Here is a 15,573-nt window from a genome sequence, read left to right on the forward strand (position 1 = left end):
ACACACACACGCACACACGCACACACACACACGCACACACACACACGCACAATAGGGCATTCACGAATAGTGATTTTTTTGTATTCGAATTATTCGACCTCAAAGTATTCGAATAGTCGAATATTCGACAGGACTGGCGAAACTGTCACATATTAAGTAAGCAAGAGGAGAACATTGTGAAAATAGCCGATCTACATGCTCACATCGTGAGCATGTAGATCTGCTATTTTCACAATATTTATCTGCAGAACCGAGTCACATTAAATGTAATACCTACAATTCCAAGTGCTTGTCAGTGTGGGGGTCCCCAGTTCAAATATGTTTATTTTGGGGGTCACGGCCTAAAAAGGTTTGAGAACCCCTGGTATAGAGTATTAACAAAATCATCCTCCAGGGGCATTGACAACTCATTCTTATGACTTCCTATCACGCCAAACTTTATAAACAATATATTTTTTACAGAGAGAAAACAATAAAAAAAATATATATATGCGAATATTCGACTTCGGTGAACAACGTTGAATCGTGACTTTGATATTAGAATATTCGAATATTCGAATATTTGGTGAATGCCCTAACGCACACACACACACGATAAGATAGCGACCCCAAAACAAACCCAAACAGAGACTTGTTGGGAGGAGAAAAAGTGTGCCCTCATGCAAACATGAGGTGAACATCTGTACGTCAGGGGAGCAGCAATAACACCACCAAAGGCTAGCTGAACTCTTCTGCTGCTAAAAATAGTGGGAACAAGACACAGTCTTAATAAAGTGGGTTAGCAGGCGCCCACACATGTCATTAGGTCTATGAGGATAACTGCTACCTTGTGTCTTTTTCAGATGGCTTCTCTCTGGCACTATGGGGAATACCAATGAGGATATCGTCGTTGTCGGGTGGAAACCTTGTATGTCCAAAACCGCTTGTTTTGTATGTATCATTTTAAAAACGATTTAAACTAGTGAAAACAGCCGATCTACAAGCACACAACGCCTCGCGGTGCGAGGCGTTGTGTGCTTGTAGATCTGCTGTTTTCACTACTTTTGTGCGACGGCCTTGTATGACGAAGCAGGGCTTTGCTTTGCGAAAAGATTTACACATTTGAAACTTGGGAGATACGAGGTTTCTGCCTGACAGTGAGGCTATGTGGTTCCCTAGCTTGCAAACACAGGCTGGCACACACAGTGCTGGCTCTGTTCGGGAGGGCCTGCGGGCCATTTAGGTCCGGTTCTTGGCACGGGCTTACACTCACTTTGCATTTGATTTCTTCTGTATCCAGCAAGTTAATGAGGACTTCAAGGCCACCTACGTCCCGGATGGCCAGTTGGCACGTCTCCTGCGCCAAATTAAAGTCCCTCATGGAGCACAGAGCAATCACAGTGGCCGTCTGGTTCCCTCCCTGAAATAATAATAATGCCAAGCACGATTGAATGAAAACGTCAGACACAGAGAGGGAGAGAGAGAGAGAGAGAGAGAGAGAGAGAGAGAGAGAGAGGTGGTGAGAGCTGAGGGGGGGAAGAGTTAAACATGAAACAGGCATTTAGAAAATGAAAATGAGGAGGACACAGACCTCCCCTCCCCTCTCCTCCCGCCCGCGTCCCGCTGTAAGACCCAGGGACGTGCAGAGAATGTTAGAGAGGCAGGGGCTGACATTTTTGTGCATTTTGGTGAAAATATCGAAAATAGCAGACCTCCAAGCTCACAGCGCTGCGACTGCTTGATACCACAGTGAACTAAGCATAATCAAGTGAATACTGCATGGAGATGTGGCGTACGGCATGGATTTCTACACAGAGAGGGCAATTCTTTCGACATAAGATGCTGCATTTCAGAAGTTCAGAAGAGTTTGGCCAAGGCAATTCTCTTGAATGCTGCCTTCAGGCATGGCATGGAAAGATGGAATCTGCATTGCTTTCACCATAGTAAAAACTGTATTCATGGTCTGGAGAGGGCACTTTTTATAGACAGATAAAAGGGCAGGGTCTCAAGCCCCCTTTGATGTCTATGTGTGCTAGGGTGGATCTTAAATGACCTTTTTCTGATTTTCTTGAGTCTCACCCCCCAATTATGTTCCAATGTACAAAAAACTGCTTTGGTTAAAATTTGGTTGAATTTCAAGCATATTTAGAGGTAGCTCAATCAAGTCAAAGATTGTACATTTTATTGGTCAAAATCGAATTGCACTGCAGGCACATTTAAGTTATACATTACACATTGTTCTTATACTAAGCACAGAAATGATATTTTTTAAGCTTACAAATCTAAACACAGATCTGATTACATGTTTGTCATATGTCAAACCAGAATTAATGTATTGTAGGTAATTGCAAAGCAAAGAATGACAATTTGCAATTTTTTCATTTAACGTGCACAATGACATGTCTTTATTGCACACTCTTCAATCATACTCACAACACACAACAAGCACACAGCCCCACTTCCTTGTTTACCCCCAAAACCCCCGAAAGTCACTGCAGTATAGCAATTCAGTAGTTACTGATCAATTAAAGTTTGTTTACGGCTATCGGGATACTTGTGCCGATAGTCCTGCACAATTTGCAGCAAGTATTGGAGTTGGGACTCATCTTTAGTAATGAGACCACAATATTCTTGTATTATGTCAACCCCACACTCTGCATGATCATTAACAACATTCATCGCCTTCACTACAGCCAGAGCTTCTTGGTAGTCCTCCCTGGGCTCCCACTCAAAGCACCTTGGAAAAAATCTTCAATGTTCTTCCTTGCAATTGTTCCAAGGTCAACAGTAATTCTCTTCATATGCCCCTGTTCACCATAAGTGAAACTTTTGAGAAGCAGCTTTAGACACCTCAGCATTTATTGATGAACCGGATACCTCGCTGCTCGAGGTATCCGGTTCAGAGCTCCAGGAGCTACCCATCATGCCCGTTAGATGGTAAAGGTTATTTATTGTATGAAGATCTGGATGTTTCATGGCCAATTCAAACTGACCTTCAGGGAAGAAAAAGCATGCATGGATTTGTGCATTTTTGCAGTTTGCAATTATGGCACCTGTTGCTGTCAGCGCTCCACTAAATTACTTGGCAGCTGTTAAAATCGTTGCTGGAATATTCATCAATAAATGCTGAGGTGTCTAAAGCTGCTTCTCAAAAGTTGTCCAATCACTTATGGTATTTTGCTCCAGAGATTGTCGGGCTTGCATTGTTTGACAGTCAAGTGAGCGCGCAAACGAAGAGGCTGATGGTGAGAGCCATGAAAGATGGAAATGAAGATCATGAACAGGGGCATATGAAGATAATTACTGTTGACCTTGGAACAATTGCAAGGAAGAACATTGAAGTGCTTTTCAAAATGATGGATCTCCCAGATGACTTCCTTGACGTTGATCCCGATGAGTGGGAGCCCAGGGACTACCAAGAAGCTCTGGCTGTAGTAGTGAAGGCGATGAATGTTGTCAATGATCATGCAGAGCGTGGGGTTGACCTAATACAAGAATATTGTGGTCTCATTACTTAAGATGAGTCCCAACTCCAATACTTGCTGCAAATTGTGCAGAACCATCGGCACAAGTATCCCGATAGCCGTAAACAAACTTTAATTGATCAGTAACTACTGAATTGCTATACTGCAGTGACTTTCTGGGTTTTTGGGGGTAAACAAGGAAGTGGGGCTGTGTGCTTGTTGTGTGTTGTTGTGAGTATGATTGAATAGTGTGCAATAACATGTCATTGTGCACGTTAAATGAAAAATAGCAATTTGTCATTCTTTGCTTTGCTATTTCCTACAATACATTAATTCTGGTTTGACATATGACAAACATGTAATCAGATTTGTGTTTAGATTTGTAAGCTTAAAACATATAATTTCTGTGCTTAGTATAAGAATAATGTGTAATGTATAACTTAAATGTGCCTGCAGTGCAATTCGATTTTGACCAATAAAATGTACAATCTTTGACTTGATTGAGCTACCTCTAAATATGCTTGAAATTCAACCAAATTTTAGCCAAAGCAGTTTTTTGTACATTGGAACATAATTGGGGGGAAAGACTCAAGAAAATCTAAAAAAGGTAATTTAAGATCCACCCTAATGTGTGCACGTGCCTGGTAGGACCACTCCTGCTGGTGTACTGTAGTTTTGTTTATAACCGCAGCCCTGGTAAGTGTTTAGCTTTGTGGCGGTAAACAGCGATGGAAAGAAACTGTTTGCTAACGGAGCACTGCCTCCCTCCCGACTACTGAGCATGAGGCCAGAAAACATTAGACAATGACCTAAGATTGAAAACAAACACCAGTAGCAACGGAGGAGACCTCAGACTAATAACGACCTTTTGGGGCATTTCGAGGAGAAGAGGAGAGGGGGAAAAAGTAGGGGGCACTGTTTTGACAGTTGCTATATACACATACTGTATGACTTTTAACTCGCACTTCCCAATAATTAGCAACTCTTACACTACTAAGTCAATAAGTGGTTTGTGTGAGGAAAAAAAAAAGAAAAGGGAAAGAAATTCTGCCATTTGATTTAAGTGCTGTTCAATATGTACACATGGCAGGAAATTGAACATATTATATTTTATAGCCTCTTGATGCAATATGTGCACTTACAAAAAAAGAGGGGGGAAAAAAAGACAAAACCAGGGGTTTAACATAAGTGATACAAGGTCAAGATGTACACTGTATTGGCTCTCACTCACTTCACTCTGCTCTCTTATGCTAAGTGTAGTGTCTAAACGCGTGTTGTGGCTTTTTCTCTTTTTTTTAGAGTCTCCTCCTCACTACATAGATTCACATAATGTCCTGTTTGTGGGGGGAACTTGACAGCGTTATGGCACAGAGCATAACAATCTTAGGGTGAGGTCATGGAGGTATTTAAAGTACAGTTTGAGTAACAATAGCCCCTTTTTTCCATGTTATATTCAGTCACTATCTAGCTGCATAACAAAAACCCTTTGGACATGAGACAGGCTTTTTTGATCACAAAGGGGGTCGGGGGAAACACACGTTCGGATGGAAACAGAAGTTCATGGCAGTTGGTAGAAAATGCAACAGTTAAGAGGCTGTAATTCTAGACATGCTACGCGGCTTTGATATGCGACACTGAAAAAGCCTGGTCCAAAATCTCCTGGCAAGTGAACAATCCAATCTTATTCTGTTTCTTTTTCTTTTTTTTTCACTCTCGTTTAAACGCATGACAGATAGACTTAACGTGGGCGAAGTCAAGGGCGCTTTTAAACTTGTTTTTATTAGATGCACACTTCATAAACATTTCAGACATCCCAGACTCATCCTCCCGTGGATTATTTCACCCGCACGCATGGGAATGTTACAGTGCAGTGCATGTCCTGCAAACAGTTATTCATGTAGAAGAATTACACTGAGAGAGAGAGAAACAGAGACAGAGAAAAAGACAGAGACAGAGCTACTGTATATACTGTATATATACACACTATATGCTCTGGGTAGCCAATGTATAGAACGCTGGCAGAGTAATGTGTCTCAGGCAGCTATGGGAGGAACCAGCTCATCAGCGTAGGGCTGCACTGCACTACAATCTCAAGCTCTGTTTGATCATATCTCCCCCGAAAAGGAGGGCTCTGACACGCCGGGATAACGGGCACATGTGTTCCCCATATCACGAAAAACGCTGGCCCAAATGTGAACCATTTGCCCATTAACAGCAGAGAATATACCGCTTCCTTTGTCTCCCACGTTCTCGCACTTCAAAAGCTTTCGCTTGATTCGTACCTTGTAAAAAAAAGAGAAAGGGGGTATGTTTTGAAGCGATGAAGTGGTGAGAACAGAAAAGAAAAAGCGGAGTCATATGCTTCCATTTTCGTTAGCTTCGGTCTTGAAGTACAGTAGACATTCTTTTAAAAAACACTGACAACATCTGACAATCTTTTATGGTGCGGGGATCTTTGACTCCCCCTGAGCACGGTTAGGGCAGACGCTCAAGAGCGGATCCCCCATCATCGTCCCGTGCAAACCACGCGCGCGACTCTCTGAACACAGCCTGATAGAAGTGCTCTGTCTGTGCGAGGAGGACGATGTTAACTTGAATTACATACAGCATGCCATCGTACCTCATGCAGGCTCAGTGTTTCATTACCAACCAGCAGATAACAGCAATAGTACGTTGATTTAACTTTGCTGTGTGTACAGTATGGGGAGAGGGGGGAGGGCGGTTGGGGCAGGGAAAGGTTGCCGAGCTGTGATGTGTTTTATTTAGGCTCTATAAACTCCACAGGTGAAAATGTTAACTTGTGAGCTTCATAAACCCGAGGAAGGTGACCCTTTTCGAGACATTTGCAAGCAGCAGGGATCAGTAATAATAACAGCAGTGACTAATGTCCTTGTAAATTACACCCTAGAAAGGGATAAAATACCTTTAAACTGTGGCACAAATCACTGAGGCACCGCGCGGCGGAACGAGAGATCGGAGGTATAAATCACTTTGAGATCCGATGAATGTTGCCCAATGTCTGCGCGTCCGAAAACTATTATTCCTAAATGACTGTGGTTTATTGCAAAACACAATAGCGAGTGCAGATAAACTCCCACCTGCTGAGAGAGAGACCCCATAAAACACATTTACTTTTGGTATCGTGGCATTCACATTACGCTGTGTAGGCTATAGTATGTGCTGTGGCTGAGTAATAATCGTGTATCTACAATTCAAATGCAATCCTTCAAGGAAACGGTTAAGATCATTATGTGGGCTAAGTGATCTATCCTCCTCGTCTGATGCAACTGTGAAAAAAAAGTAGGGGGATTTACAGGAGATTTACCACACTGAGGGGTCACATTTAATACACGATGTGAAATTGATATGGGCCACTTAAAGATGCTTTATGCATTTTGTCTCCTCCTTTGGCGTAGGGCTCCTGCGGGTCAAAAGGAAAGCTTCACACGCGGACACGGAGGCAAACATGCACGCGCACACACGCGCACACACACGCACACACACAGACACACACCGCTAGGGGGTGGGCGATATGGTGATAATTATCGTTGAGACGATACAATGTCTCCACGATATGCCTTTTCAGAGATATCGTATATATCGTGATACAATTGAGGGAGCTTTGCCTGTTTAATCGTTGATACAGAGATTCATTGCAGAATTCAATTTAAACCTGCATTTTGGTCTAAATCAGTAGTTCTCGAAATGTAAAATGTCAAGGTCTCCACTTAACTCTGACAGTATACAAATGAAACCAAATGGACCCTTACGGGTCCATTTGATTTCATTTGTATACTGTCAGAGTTACATACTTGTGAAGTTCAATTTAGACCTCCCAAAAGGAACCCAGAGAGTCTAGCTTTTGTCAAGTAACTTGAAAAATATCCATTAAAAAACAACTTGAAAAAAGAATTGTGATAAAATCGTGTATCGTGATACACCTTGGGAAAATATTGTGATATTGTATGTTTCCATATCGCCCACCCCTACACACCGCTCAGCAGAGTTCTGGTTGTCAGACGGCCCTGCCTCAGCCACGCCTGGACTATAAATCACGGCGTTAACCGTGCCAGAGCGGGGACAGGGTTAATAGAACTGTCAGTGATACCGTGTTGACCCCCAAGCCCCTTCCTTTACGGCGCAGCAGTGTGTGGCGTGTTTGTGTACGCATGCATGCTTCGCCGGTCAAGAGGGCAACACGTTTGTGCGGGTACACGAGAGTGTGTGCGCTCCTGTGTGCGCCCCACGCTGGAGTGGTGACAGGTGGACAGAAGCCACCGCCTGTGGTTCACGGACGTCAGCGTGTAAGAAAGAAGCGCTTGCATTCTGGCAAGAGGTCGAGTCCTGGAGGACGCATGTGGTTTTAACTTTCTCCCAGAGCCGCGCTCGTCTCTGCGGCGGGACTCTCTCGGAGCAAAGTGGTACTAATGAAAAGAGCAAGAGCTCGACCTGCCTGTTCCATTATGGGCAAACGGACAAAGGGGGAGGGGAAGGGATAATTAACGGTGGTCTCTTGCTTCGTACTTGACACAGGATCTCCCAATAAAATAAAACCTGATCGTTCAATTGGGCCCCCGCCGCCCTCGCGGTAAGAACGGTACGTGCAGAGTAAACAAAATGAGAAGCAAAAGTCCTTTGAATGATAGAAGTTGCTTTGCTCGTGAGCGCGGAATTACGCAACTATTCCTGTAAAATGAAAAGGAGAAAGAAAAAGTAAACCCAGACTAGACATGTTGTAAAGGCATTACAAGGGTTTTAAGAATTTTAAGGTTTTAACGGAGCATGGTTCTTAAAATAGTACCTCCGATGCATATAATTAGTGGTTAAATATAATTAACTACAAATTCACCTCTGGTGAGAAAATGAGCCGGCACTGGCTTACCTGCGCCGGAGGCAGGATTTACTTTTACTGTGGCAATTAGGAAGAATTGTTCTCAGGAGAGCAGGCTGGAACAGCAGTACTGTCACTGCCCAGCAGAGGGCAAGCAAACTTACTGAGGGGAGGGCTGAACACAAGGTTCAAATGAGTGGATAAAGCAGCTCAACTTTGCTAAGCCTCTGACACCTTGCTTACAAGCTTGCACGCACCTAACACTTGCCAAGGTAATCATACGAATGGCATTATAAAGAATGGAAAAAAGGTTTATGTTAATATTGATTTCAGAACACGTAGTTGGGGGGAAAAAATAGGATAGTTCCATCATTTTGTTGATGTTGGATCATGGAAGGTGATCGTCTAGCCTGAATAGAAAATCTGATATTTCTTACTGAACATTATCTAACAGGGGTTATCTCCATGCTGGCTTGTGGTGGGCATTTTTGTGGAACTTCTATTTTTACAATGGACTTACAAAATAAGTAGACCAGGGGTTCCCAAACTTTTTTGTCTCAGGGCACCCCATAAATACATTTTTTAATCCGAGGCACCCCTAAATTATAATTTTCACTCCCAGCACCTTATATTTATAGCATATCGTCGTTGTCGGGTGGAAACCTTGTATGTCCAAAACCGTTCGTTTTGTATTTATCATCTATAAAATGTACTAAACTAGTGAAAACAGCAGATCTACAAGCACACAACTGTAGATCGGCTGTTTTCACTAGTTTTGTGCGACAGTCTTGTATGATGAAGCAGGGCTTTACAAAAGACGTACACATTTGAAACTTGGAGATACGAGGTTTCTGCCCGACAGTGACGATATTTTATTTAGTGATTATGTTGTAAGGAAAACGTTGAGATAATAGCCATTTTGGTTAGAACTGACTGAAAATAACTTTGTACTTCAAGTTTAAAATGATACTACATATTTTTCCAAGTGTTCCAAATATTATCAAATTATCTCGCGGCACCCCTGGACTGCCGTCACGGCACCCCAGGGTGCCCCGTCACCCACTTTGAAAACCCATGAAGTAGGCAAACACATTAAGAGCTAGCCCTAAATGACCATTACAGGACTATCTATCTATAAATGCGACAAATCTCTGTCTGTCTGTCTGTTTGTTTGTAATCCGCGTATCTCGAGAACCGTTCGTCCCACCGGCTTCAGATTCGGCACGCGCGTTCCCCGCCGCCGCGCGGAGTGCAGTGCCGGGCCTCGACCCGACCCGACTCGCGGTTTTCCGAAACCGGCGCGAAACGTTCGGAATCTCCTTATGCGGAGCTGATTGTTGACATCAGGCTGTTCCGGAGGAAATCGGCGCAAGCGCTGAGTCATTGTGACATCACTTCATAAAAGGCTCTGACATCACGTACGCCACATGAGTCAACACAAAATCTCTGTGAATGTGTATGTATGTATGTAATCCGCGTATCTCGAGAACCCTTCTTCCCACCGGCACGCGCGTTCTCCAGATATGGGCATAAAGTCTGACATCAGAGTTTTCCGCAACCGGTACTGTGTGTGCAGAGATCTTCATATATGGGCATAAGTGGACAAAGACAAACAGATGGTCAAAACGGGTCCTATGACAACAGGTATATTGGGGTTTGCATTAAAGGGTGGGGCATTCATGGGGTTTGCATTAAAGGGTGGGGCATTCATTCCCTATTTCAAATTCGGCACGTGCGTTCCCCACCGCAGCAGGTAGTGCAGTGCTCGGCCTCAACCCGACCCGACCCACGATTGTTTGAAAAAGCGACAGAAATCTCATATATGGGCATAAAATGGACGCAGATAAACAGATATCTCCATATATGGCATATATGGGCATACAATGGATGCAGAATCACAAAGATCTCCATATACGGGCATAAAAGGGACACAGACAGACAGATACAGAGATCTCCATATATGGGCATAAAATGGATGCAGATAGACAGATATCTCCATATATGGGCATATATGGGCATAAAATGGACCCAGAACTATAACTGCAGTGATCTCCATATATGGACATAAAATGGACACCGACAGACAGATACAGATATCTCCATATATGGGCAAAAATGGACACAGGCAGACAAATGGTCAAAACGGGTCCTATGAAAACAGGTATAATGGGGTTTGCATTAAAGGGCGGGGCATTCATTCCCTATTTACATTGTTCCGAGTTGGCCAGGTCGCCGACTAGACGCTGGGCCGCCCAAAGGGCGGCCCAGCAACAGAAGGCAAACAGATGGTCAAAACGGGTCCTATGACAACATGACAACAGGTATATTGGGGTTTGCATTAAAGGGTGGGGACAAAGGCTAACAGAAGGCAAACAGATGGTCAAAACGGGTCCTATGACAACAGGTATATTGGGGTTTGCATTAAAGGGTGGGGACAAAGGCTAACAGATGGTCAAAACGGGTCCTATGACAACAGGTATATTGGGGTTTGCATTAAAGGGTGGGGCAGGCATAAAATGGACGCAAATAGACAGATATCTCCATATATGGGCATATGGGCATAAAATGGACCCAGAACTATATCTGCAGTGATCTCCATATATGGACATAAAATGGACGCCGACAGACAGACAGATACAGATATCTCCATATATGGGCATAAATGGACACAGGCAAACAGATGGTCAAAACAGGTCCTATGACAACAGGTATAATGGGGTTTGCATTAAAGGGCGGGGCATTCATTCTCTATTTACATCGTTCCCGAGTTGGCCAGGTCGCCGACTACGGGCGGCCCAGCTTCTAGTATTACAAATGGACCCATTTGGTTCCATTTGTACACTCTCAGAGTTATTGGGCTCCTAAAACACATTTGTCTGTGCAGACATATTGATGACCCCTGTTATCTCATACTGTAAGTTATGTGAAAAAAAAAAAAAACATTAACAAAATGAAATAGGCCTAATGCTAAAGCGATTCAAGGTGAAGAGAGATTCCTCTGTAGACGTGATTACCTGCCACTGATCAGAACCAGCAGGGCACAAGCAGCCTAATTGACAGCAGCTTTGGTGACACAGTAAAGGCACATAGTTTAGCCTCGTCGCCAAACTCACCATGTAATTCTCGCTAACGTGGCTATTTGGTTCTGGCAGGTAAAAACAGCCATACACACGTAGTCTATGATATATAGTACACAGTGTGTGGTAGGCTAATCACAACATGATGTGCTATGGAAAATGGTACATGTGCTTTTTTCATCACTAACAATAATTGAGCAAACACTAACTGAATTGCCTGATAGTCTTGAGCCTGGTTTATACTTTATCATGAGACGAAGTCATACGCCAAGAATAGCAGATCTACAAGCTCTGTATGTGTCCCATCTGTGACATACTTTGAGCTTGTAGATTAGCAATTTTTGGCACAACATCAAATGAGATATTACTGTACTTGTTTCCAGTCTGTGTGTGTGTGTGTGTGTGTGTGTGTGTGTGTGTGTGTGTGTGTGTGTGTGTGCGCCTGCGTGTGTGCCTGCGTGCGTGTGTGCCAGCGTGAGTGTGTGTGTGTGTGTGTCTGTGTGTGTGTGTGTGTGTGTGTGTGTGTGTGTGTGTACGTGCGTGCATTTTGATGTTTGATATGACATGCTGTTTAACAGCACATGTTAAATGCGTATTAAAGGTATATAGACTGTATAAACACATTAGCACCCACCAGGCAATGTCCTAAAATGAATATAATAATTGCGATGCCAAGCAGAGCATTCCTTGATCTTGTCTGTGTGTTGTCTGCGTCCATAGAGCGCCGTGGGGAGGAACTCTCCTAAAATAAAACAGATATTTAACTTGGCACCGTGATGAGCTTGAGCCTGTGATGGTAATGACATTATAAAATGACTTGGTGGACAAACCTCCATAAATAACTGCGCCGTGCGGTTTCCAGACAGATAGAAGGTTGGGATATCATGTCAGATCCTCGTGTCGCGTGGATGTGGGAACACGCACGCGCAAACCTAAAAAGCGGCACGTGCACTACTGTCCCGCTGAAAAATCTAAAATATTTAAGCGCACTGAGCTGAGGTTTCTTTATCTGAAATTGCCCCTTTTTGTATCTCTCACATCTTGTCGTTCATGTTTTTTGGACAGGGAGCAAGCAGCTCGCTTTTAGAGCGCATGCAGCAGTGGAGACTTTTATTCCGTTATACAGCATTCTATTTGGTTTAGCTAAAAATATCGACAGCGAGCCGAACGTTTGCAGGCCAGTGTTTTCTTTACGAGATTTACGCCGTCGCCCTGTGAATGATCTTATTAGGCACTGGGCCACAACACACAGCTCACAAATCCCCCCCATATCTAATAATGCTATTCATAAATTCATACATACACTGTAATGTAGACTATTTTTCCACACTGAAATAACAGCAACGTATATGTTTGTGCAACACCTACAGAGTTTGCCTTTTTTATTGTCAGGGAATGTCAAGACTGAAACGCTATGCCAGGTTCTACCTAAATTCACGGTACAATCCTTAGTGCTAGGTGCTGTAAGTGATATTTTGTAGTTATAACAAAAGCTTTTTTTGTTCAAAAGTTAAAGCTCTACTGTGTATTCTGATAGTAATCATTGGTATATATATTTGTTCAGTAACAGAGGGGTCTCTCAGCCTCTCCAGCTCTTTAATAAAGAGAGAATAATACATTTTAAATCAATTGAAATTTAAATCAATCTGTAGAAAGAAAGAAAGAAAGAACACATTTATCAGCTTCAATTTGACACTGTTTCAGGTCCAATTTTGCCTGCCCATTTTTGTTTCATCACTTCTGTGTCTTTTTTTCTTCTTCTTTTTTTTAATCCTGTATGAGTTTTCTCTCCTGTTGGATGATGAAATTAGTGTCCTCAAAATGTTTTTTATTTTCGTTCAGTTTCTATCTCTGAAAATTGTAAAAAAAAACAACGTTCTATTTGTGCATTCTCTGGATTTCACTGTGTAGCATCGCCGTCCAGAGAAGCAGACAAACAGACAGGTATCCTCTGGAGTCAAGTGGCCCGCTGCGTTCACAGTCAGCCTGGGTCACTGGCGTTCCTGTCCTCTCCTCTCCCTCCCCTCGTGTGTTTTGACACATTAATATTCACCATATGCACTGTCAGACCTTTCGCAGGCGCGCTTCATTTTTATGCTTCTGCGGTGTGGGCAAACAGAGCGTACAGCTGCCGCTGTCAAGACACAGCTCTCTTTCCCCTCTCTCCTTGTGCCCTTGGCTCACACGCGTAACCAAACAGCCCTGTGTCAGAAAACCCAGGAATCCGCAGGCCGGGCCAACCACTTCAATACGCCACCCCGTTCCCCTCTACTACAAAGCAACGGCTTCGAGCCGGAGCACTGCGTAGGTTATTTCATCTGACGTCGCCCCCCTCCTTATCGGATGACAACCTGATGTAACGCTACGCAGGCAATGCGGGCAGGTGGAATTATGCTGCATTATAATTATTCTGCAACGGTCCGTCTGTGTGCCGTTGGACAGCCATCATAACCTCTCCTTGCTGTATATTCATGGCCGTACCGAGCCCGACGACATATTTATTTTCGACTACAAGTGAAGTCCTTCAAGGGAGGAACGCCTTTGATGTTTTGAGTATTGACTCGGGGGTCGGCATCAAAACTCCAGCACGGATCACAGGATTTGACCGTTTCCTGTCAGTTGCGACCTTAGCCTTGCAGTGGTACAGTACATGTTTCTCTACAGAGCACTATTTTTAATAGGTTGGTAAAGGAGGATTTACGGTATATTCAGTTGCATGCTGGTGTCGTGCACCAAAAATAGCCAATCTAAAACATGTTGTGCATGTTGCAGTGAGGCGCATTGTGAGCTTGTAGATCGGCTATTTTCGGTGCATGCAAACAAGTGTAGCTCAAGCTTTATTTGGCGTGTGGCGGGATGGGAGAGGCCGGGTTTTACTGTACCTTAAGGTACTTCACCAGCTTTTGGATCTGCCAGTACTCTGAGGGCAGGTCCATGTTGTTCTCGGCCCGACGCTCCGGCTGTTCCTCATCCTCCTCGCTCTCGGAGGAGCTCTCGCTTAACTCCTCCGCCGGCGCACCTCCTGCTGTCGAGGCCCTCCTGCACACAAGGTAGATACTGTAGGTCAGGGGTCTTCAACAGGGGGTCCGGGACCCCTAGGGGGTCCTTAGAGTTACTACAGGGGTGCCGCCAAATCCTTGTGTGATAGGATCATTCTTTAAAATTAACAACTTGAACCCTCTCATCCCTATTCCGAGGAGAACTTTAGCCAAAAATAGCTCTCACTGCGAGGCGTTGAGAGCTTGTAGATCGTCTATTTTTGGCAAATAGGTTTGGTGTAGAGGTAAAAAAGAGCAGACCAAGTACAGAGTGAAAGGTCAAGTTTACAAAATATTGACGATTTAACGCTTCCAGTGCCAGCCCCTAGATGGCGCCGTTGGAATGCCAGACTTTCTCCCATAGGCGAGCGCTTCAGCATCCAGGGGCTCACGTTGCAGTGACGCGCGTGCTCACGTTCGTGCACATCATGGAAAGGTCCCGGATGTTAATGCTAACAGAATAGCTATTCCCATCTAGTCATTTTAAAGATCATTTTTAGGCGATTTCGCCGTAAATAAACCTCGGCGCGCATCCCTAAAAACACAATCCAGAGATATGGGCCTCCAAAGATGTGGTTTTTCATTGGATTCGGCGGCGATTCGCGGCTACGTTCGCGGCTCACGGCCGGCATGGCTTCCCCAGGATTTGGACCACTGGATTTTACATTTAGGCCCAGGCTTCAGAAGGCCTCGGATCATTTTATTCATTTCATTAAATATCCCGAACATGTTCGGGATAGGCACACTGGACTACGGTTCCGGAAGCGGCGCTGAACATTTGGTGAACATTGGGGGTCTCAAAAATGTATTTTAAACCATTTTTAATGGAATATATCGTCGGACCATGTAAAATGGCTAGCTGGCTAGCGTAGGACGAGCCAGGACCACCCACGACTATACAAGCAGCTCAGGGTAAGTCAATTAATAAAAAAAAAATTGTATTGGACTGAAAATATCCCGAACATGTTCGGGATAGGCACTAAATGAGTTAAGTGGTTAAATGCCTGAAAATACGCATTAACATGAATCCAACATAGACTGATGATGTGCTGTCAAACAAGTCGAAGAAAATCTGCATAACGCATTTATACAATATGTAGAGGGGGTCCCTGCTTCATCTCTCTCTCTCAGAGTGGATTCCAACCTACAAAAGCAAGGGATAGTATAACAAACTAGAAAACACA

General features: G+C 43.9%; 1 protein-coding gene across 1 annotated transcript in view; it reads right to left on the minus strand.

Moving 5' to 3' along the window:
• Positions 1-15,573, minus strand: part of odad2 (outer dynein arm docking complex subunit 2) — a gene marked incomplete at both ends in the record, with an annotated part of 120,891 nt that overhangs the window by 91,565 nt on the left and 13,753 nt on the right. Inside the window, 2 exons of the mRNA XM_080751841.1 lie at positions 1,253-1,399; positions 14,234-14,387. Coding sequence (XP_080607967.1) covers positions 1,253-1,399; positions 14,234-14,387 — 301 coding nt within the window. The remainder of the gene's footprint in view (positions 1-1,252; positions 1,400-14,233; positions 14,388-15,573) is intronic.

Source organism: Nannobrachium achirus, assembly GCF_963921795.1.
Source record: "Nannobrachium achirus genome assembly, chromosome: 21".
Classification (NCBI taxonomy): domain Eukaryota; kingdom Metazoa; phylum Chordata; class Actinopteri; order Myctophiformes; family Myctophidae; genus Nannobrachium; species Nannobrachium achirus.